General features: G+C 38.6%; 1 protein-coding gene across 1 annotated transcript in view; it reads right to left on the reverse strand.

Annotated features, from left to right (window-relative positions):
• LOC138019289 (ras-GEF domain-containing family member 1B-like) overlaps positions 1 to 6,689 on the reverse strand; it is a 32,582-nt gene extending 25,893 nt beyond the window's left edge. Inside the window, exons 1-3 of the mRNA XM_068866027.1 lie at positions 6,602 to 6,689; positions 2,697 to 2,832; positions 1,263 to 1,361 (exon numbers count right to left, since the gene is read on the reverse strand). Coding sequence (XP_068722128.1) covers positions 1,263 to 1,361; positions 2,697 to 2,759 — 162 coding nt within the window. The 5' untranslated portion in view covers positions 2,760 to 2,832; positions 6,602 to 6,689. The remainder of the gene's footprint in view (positions 1 to 1,262; positions 1,362 to 2,696; positions 2,833 to 6,601) is intronic.
• Positions 6,690 to 7,500: the final 811 nt, after the last annotated feature.

Consider the following 7,500-nt stretch of genomic DNA (forward strand, 5'->3'; position numbering starts at 1 on the left):
TAAGCTAAGCTGGTTTATGTGACAATAGGGAGTTTAAGAAACGACCACAGCTATGGCCATAGCAACGCCATAAAGCCATCATCAACTCGTCAAAACAACAACTTGAAATGAACAATTCTAGGTTTTAACTAACGACAAATGTAGGCATGATACTGCTTTGAATCTTTCATTCTGACTCTCTTTTTACTTCAAATCTGTCCATACAAACCCATCTACAGGATACTTCACCCAGTTCGACTGAATGAATTTATGGCAGCCAAAAATGTATTCTTTTGTTTATGTACCAATTAGAGTCACAAGCCAGTGGCTCTCAAGCAACATTTCTTTTTTAATCCATGTAAACAAGGCTATAGTGAGTCTAATTAGCACATAAACAAAAGAATACTTTTTTGGACACCAAGTTAATGCATTCGATCTATAATGTACAGTGTACAACATCAACGAGATGGAAAAGTTGCGAAATACTTAAAATATAGCTCAAACATATTTTCAGGTAACATTTTGTCACTGCATGTAGACATCATAGTTTTGTTAAACTCCCTAATGTCCGGTCGCCACTTAAACTGCTAGGATCTATAAATTGTACTAATAGCTTTATATTGAGCCTATCACCTCAACACACTTTTCCACTTTGTTTAACGGGGACGTCACAAATTAATTTGCATTGAGATTAGTTCTTTGAAAACAGCGATGCAAATTACTTTGATAGGTTGGCTAAGAGCAATTTGGGCAATGCTAACCTCAAGCCAATGCTGCCAGCAGTCTTACCCATTCTCACATGTCTGTGGGGTGCCCCTAGAATTTGCAGGGGTTTTCATGTATAGCTTTGCGTTCTAGCGATTTGTGGATCAGTGCTTTTGTGAGCAAATGACTTTCAAATGACTAGTATGAGATCATGTGTAATTGGTAAGCCTTTGGAAGAGGAGGAGCCTAAGATAAATGGTTGCGTTTGATGCTGAAGGATGACATGTTGCAAGCAAAGACAGTTCTGCAACCCTGTTCAATGTGCAGGGCTCTATAAACACCAGGGAGATAGTCACTTTGATTGAAGAATGCTGAAGGGGTGTGGCCACAAATGTGGCAAACAAGGAAAGCATTTATTCATCCGCTGGGCAACTGGGGAGACCCGGAGGAGTGAAGCCTGCCCAACTGACGGCAAAAGGATATGAACTGGGACTGAGATAAGGCAAACAATTTGTGAGTGGAAGCTGCTACATGTACTGTCAGTAGATGTTATTTGTAAAATAATAAAACAATCTCACCTTTTCAACACTACTTTTACCACATCTTATCTCCTCATCAAGCTGCAACTCTAGCTGGCTCAATTTCTTCTTTTCTGCCTCGAGCAATTTTTCTGTCACCTTGAAAGAGAGAAAGAATTTATTATAAAAACTATATTTTTGTCTTCTCATCTAAGCTGTTTGCAAATGGGAGCAAGAGTTTAATGCAATGACATAGGCATACATGTACTGTACATGAAAAAATCCAAGTGATCTTCTGATTGTCCCATTGACTGCTGTCTGGAAAAGAGCCCCCGTTGATGACAGAGTAAAATCTATTGAGTTTCACTCGAAGGGGTCAATGGGTTAATAGTTTGGATGATATACCACTGAGGTATAGAAAACTTGCCAGGTGAGGAAGCTAATAGTCATTAAAATACACTATATAAGTCTATTACATTATTGGTAGACAATAGACCACCAAAAAGCTATAATAACGTTATCCCAACTTGCCCATAAGGCAATGCAAGAGCCACTTAATATGTCTGTGCCTCACCTGACCTGAATTGGGCCCCCTATTGACAAGTAAAATCATGTGGCGTTACGCACAGTATTTAAAATCTATTAACTTAAATTCACTCTTAGAAGGGAATTTAGGGTTAAAGGCTGGGACAAGTGGGCAACTGGTCAGGGAAACCTTCTCAGACACACATTAAATCTTCTCCACCCCCTGGTCAGAGGTTTCCTCAAGTGCTGTGGCAATGGCATTTAGAGTGTGAGCCTGCTGCATCAGCTGGCAAAAAGCATTATATATGCATCAGGCTACCCTGTTGTCTTAAAAAAGCTACTAATCTTTTGCATTGTTATAGATGGAAGAACATTTACAGTTATCTATCAACAAACATTAAGTTCGAGTAAATTAGCAAATGATGTACAGTTATTACATATACTCAACAAAATATCTTGTTCTGATTGGCAAATGGCGAATGCATAAATAGGTTATAGAGTGCAATCCAGGTTATAGAGTGCAATACGGAAGTTGCTATGAAACACCGGGAAACGCCAAATTTGAACACCAAAGTAAAAAAAAATGGCTGACAGTCGGTTTGCTTTGTCAAACCAAAACATCGTTGAGCAACTTAAAGAAAATGCGAAAAACAAAAACACGTTGAAAGCTACACAGACCTGGTTGAATGTCTGCATGGCAAACAAGGGCGACTGAAAGAAAACTAAACCCAAAACAAAGTAGCGCGTTTGAGTAATTTTGTTGAGAATAATTATAATTAAATAAAAAATCGTATGAACCTGCTCGTGCATTTCGTGATTTATCGTCACTCGTGATGTTTTGAAAGTTCTTACATTGCACTCGCCTACGGCTCATGCAATTTTGAGAACTTTCAAAACATCACACGTGCAAAAATCATGAAATGCACTCGCGTTCATACGATTTCCTATACTTATCATGTAAAAATATACCTCTAACTGGACTCCAAATAGTCCCTGGCCAAGATTCTCCATAGACAAACAAGCTGTTGCCATATAAGACTCAGCAGAATGTTATGACATCATCATCTCCATCACAACAAATGGTGCTGCCTGCTTAAACAGCATGCTGAAGATATGGAGAATTTTTTTTTTTTAGTAAACTGTCTTTCACCACCACAGGTAAGACAGCTAGCAAGTCACTATTGGCTGACAAGAATCTACCAGTCCACAACTGGTGGTCAGAAGAAATAACTTTGACAACATTTTCTTAATTAATTTTGATGCCACTAAAACATAAATTACTGCTCAAGAACAAAACTAGTGTTTCTGCTTTGAATAGTCACATTACTGCACGAATGTGCAAATTCACATGCAGCTGCCTTCTTGGAACATCCTCCCTGAACACTTGAACTCGCTCTACACTTCATTTCCTTGTGAGCTTGACTGAGGCATTGTTTTGGAAGATGGAAGCCTTTAAATTTCTTCAGCCCATGATAAATTAATGCACTAATCAGTGGAAAGCCCCGCACCCCCATACCCGGGGAATGCAGGGCATTAGCGGGGAATTTCAGCGGTTTTGGACCGTCACTTTTGCCACGGTATGCGGGGTTTTCGACAGCATTTGGCGCAAGTATCGGCGAGCAGGGACCTTGAGCCGGGCTTAGACCGGGATTTGCATTTTGACGCCAACTTGAATAGGCACTGAAAGATCACTGGGAGAGCATACGGTCTCAAAATGGCGGCTGAGTCAGTTAAATTCTGGGTTCAATCTGTACAAATATTATCATTTCTTGTAGTGGAATTAGACAAAGATTATAGTTATGCTTGATTAGCGATTTATTTATATAGCGTTGACCTTTTGTCTCCGTATTTCCATTGGAATGCAACGCGAACGTACGCGTAGAGGGTGACAGTGACGCTACTTTATGATTTTGTGAGATGAACCTTGAAAATGTTACCTCCGATGGGTTTCGTCTTTTTGAGTTTCTACATTACCACGGTCTGCGTAATGGTGGAACATGCAAGTTCCTACTAAGGACTCTTTCAAAGGTCTGCTGTAGTTCACTAGATTTTTTATTTTCTTTGCTATAGTTTTCAGAGAAGTTTCAAAATTTGTTACCGATGAAGGGTTATTTCAAGAGATTATCAAGGTAAGTGAGAGAATACCCCCTATAGGCTTTCTACCAAAGGTGATCCCTCTTAAGTTGTTTTTAGACATGGTCCCCATTTCTTCCGCGGATGTTACTCGTGCGTTACGCGGATGTTTTCGAGGAGGATTTGTTTATGTTTCATTTCTTTTAGTTTCAAATCGAAGGAAAACCTTCAACGCTGCATATGAGGATTTCTTCTTTGATATTTTTAATTACAAGCAAAGTAGCTTCGGCTCTCGCTATGTTTTAATACATTTCGAAAATTTAATAGGAGTTTAAATAAGAGACACATTTGCCCTGCACAAACAATAACAACTGAATGAACGGCAGAGGAATGAGTAGAAACACGTCAGTGCTAAGCGAACATTCGCCGAAACACAGCGCAACTAGATGGTCCAAAGTGCAGCTAGACGCTCGCCGCTAAGGCGGCAAAAAGCAGTTTAAGGAAAAACGGCAAGAACGCGAGAGCGGCCATGTTGGTGTTCCAAAACAAAGGAATGGTGGCCATGATGGTGTATCAAGCTAATCGTCTGAGATTTAAGTTCTATTTGTATGCAAATACTTTCTTTGTTTCAGTAATCCAATATAGCTGCTGGTCACGTGAGTGAAAACGTTCGATATAGGGGATTTACTCTCTTACCTTGGTAATTTCTTGGTTATTTGCAAAATGTAGCTGGATTATGAGGCCATAAAAGTTTGGTAATATTAGCCACTTCCTTAGTGAAATTTGTATAGCTCTTTGAGAATTGTTGTGATAGTGAGCCGTTGCAGTCGGTTGAGTGTACTTTAGATTGGGTATGCTTATGCATAGAGGGGAAATAACAAAAGAAGCTTATCTTTACAATTCATTTGTCAAACAGAAATTTTTGCTCGATTATGCTTGTCAAATGAGTGTTTGGACTTATGTCGTTGTTATCTTACGGTTTTGACACCAAGGAAAGAGTAATTTCTGACGTTTGAATAAATTAGTCGGAATTATTATTCTGATGGTACGATTGAGAGGTTTGCAGGTTGTTATGGGATGTGCTAGGAATATGTAGGCTTTGCGTGGGAGATTTAGGTCATTCTAGGTCCGTCAGTCATCGCGTTCGCTCGATTTTCTTTTCCTTTTGTAATTTTTGTGTGAGAGAGTTTATCTTGTAATGTATTTTTTGTATATTGATCAGTCGTACCCTTTCCTCGGGGTCTTGTGCTGCTGCATTAGAGGAAGAATACGTTTCCACATATTTTTTGGCCACATCTAAAGGGTGGTTTTTTAGTGGTTTTTCGTATCTGGCGTAGCACTGTTTCTATTTCCTAGAAACAACAGATGTAAGTTCTAATTTAGGTCTGTGTCAGGATACATTGTACATCTGATGACTGACGGACGCAATTTCTCGATAAACTTTCACTTTCAATGTCTCGTGTTAGTGTAGTCAGAATCTGGTATAATTTTTTTTATTCCCACTTTCAGGGCTGTGCTAAACCCACTGACTAATATTACTGTTTTTGGAGAGATTGTAAAGTGTGGAACGCCAAATCTGTAACTCAAGGTAGATCAATTATTTGGGCTTCATGAGAAATGGACTACATTGTTGATTTTCATGTTTGTCAAAGTTTAACTTGAGGTAAAAATTCTTAAAGTATATTAATTTTGGTCAACATTGTGCTTTATAGTTTTGGAAGTATTCTATCGTCCCAGGTGCGGGGGAGAAAAGTTTGGTTTTGACGTACGAAATTGCCCCGCATAGCAGGGAATTTGCTTCATTTAGAAGGCAGGCCTGGTCTAATGCCCCGCTATTCCCCAGGTATGGGGGTGCGGGGCTTTCCACTGACTAGTGCATAATATTTTCTCAAAAACATTACAGATCAACCAAGGGAATTTTGACAAAATAAGCGGAAAAAGGAAAAAAAGGGAAAAAAATAGTGAGTGCGGGTACCGGTATACTATTGTGCTAAAAATAAAAATTTAATTTATTCTAACATGATTTAAATTAAGTGTATGTTTAGCACCTAAGGTTGTTATCGTTTTCACGAAGGTATTGCGGTTTCGACTTTAGCTACAAAAAAAGTTACGTTTAAAAAGAAGCAAAACAAATCTCGCAGTAGGTAAGCACTGTCTGGCAAACAGAAAAAAAGAATTTTCAAACACAATGGTTAAGCTTCTTCAAAGATGTCTATATCACCAAGGCTGTTGTCAAGAAAGACAAACAACTTAAGCTTAATTTCAAAGCGGATGTCAATGCAACCATATCTTTACATGTCAAACTAAACGAAGAAAATACAACTGCGAGCTGTAAAGCTGGATAAATGCGATCTAATTAATGAACCGTAGAAAGTTTGAAAGAACCGAGGAAAATTAAATACGCAAAGACAAGATTATTTTAGAATGTGATATTGCGCGGAGTTTTTTGTAAACATGCAAAACAGGTCGACGTCTATCGATAATTTACATTGCCCTGGGCAGTCAAACTGACTGGAGATATAATGGCTGGCTATCTTATCTTTTTAAGTATACAATAATTTATACATAGACTAAATCTTAAAATCAAGACGGTTTTAAAACAACCCTTTGATAAATGGAATTTCCAGCGCGTACGTTATTAACGTGCATTCTGATAGAATAATCTCAGCTAAAAATTATTTACTTATCTGAAAGATGTACATCATCCAAGCATAACATTTTCAAATATCAGCTGAATCGAGACAAAGGGTGCCCAACCCAGTTCTAAGGTACTGTACATTCTCCTAGAATAATTCTCTCACCTTTTGGAAGCATCATTTTTTTTCCGCGTTTCGTCATGGGACGAAGTAGTCTCCCCCGCAGCATCGTCACGCAACGGTAGGAGCGTTGCGTGACGACACTAAGAACGGCTGTGGGGAGACTAAGGACAAAGTAGTTTGAAATTTGGGTTTTTTCCGAAGATGTCACTGAGTAATCGTGTTGTTTCGTCGAAAAATTCTTTTAACGATAACATTGACTCTCCATTTTGACATTAGTTAATTACAATTGTATGTAAGCTTCCACGAATCTCCCGTAGAATAAGCAGCTCAACGAAGGACTTAGGTTCGTTTCCCGATGTGAACAAACGAAATTTCTCGAGTATTCCCGATTGCAGCGAAATGCAGCTCTTAAATAATTTTTTGACAATTTTTCCCCTTTTCAGGTCTTTCGTGATCACATTTACAAATGATCTTTCATGATCACATTTGCAAATGTCATTTGCAAATGTCAGTTGTCGGCCTTCGGCCTCATTGAACTATCACCTCATAGAAATTAATCGAGAGCTCCTAATCTAATTGTGAATAATTATTTAAAATTCTCAACCTCCGATAATGCATTTCGCGTGCTCTGATTGGTTCACTCAATCTCGATTATCAGCTCATACACCTTAGTTTGACTTTATATGGTAAATGATTGCGTTAAGCGTTAAGCGTTGCGTCGCCGGAAAGCGAAAATTTCCTTTGAATAAAGCCAAAAAAGAAAACAAAACTTTTTTTGTGGAAAGTTTGGATCAATTCTGATGTTTGGAAATACGCGAAAAGGCAAGAAATGTTTTTTTTTAAAGAGCCTGCGTCTGTTTGACCACAAGGTATTACACAACATCGCATCTTCATCAAGTTTTCTCGATTTCGTCCGGATTTTCTCGCTTTTTTCGCTAGTA

The sequence above is a fragment of the Montipora capricornis genome, chromosome 10, assembly GCF_036669925.1.
Source record: "Montipora capricornis isolate CH-2021 chromosome 10, ASM3666992v2, whole genome shotgun sequence".
Lineage (NCBI taxonomy): Eukaryota > Metazoa > Cnidaria > Anthozoa > Scleractinia > Acroporidae > Montipora > Montipora capricornis.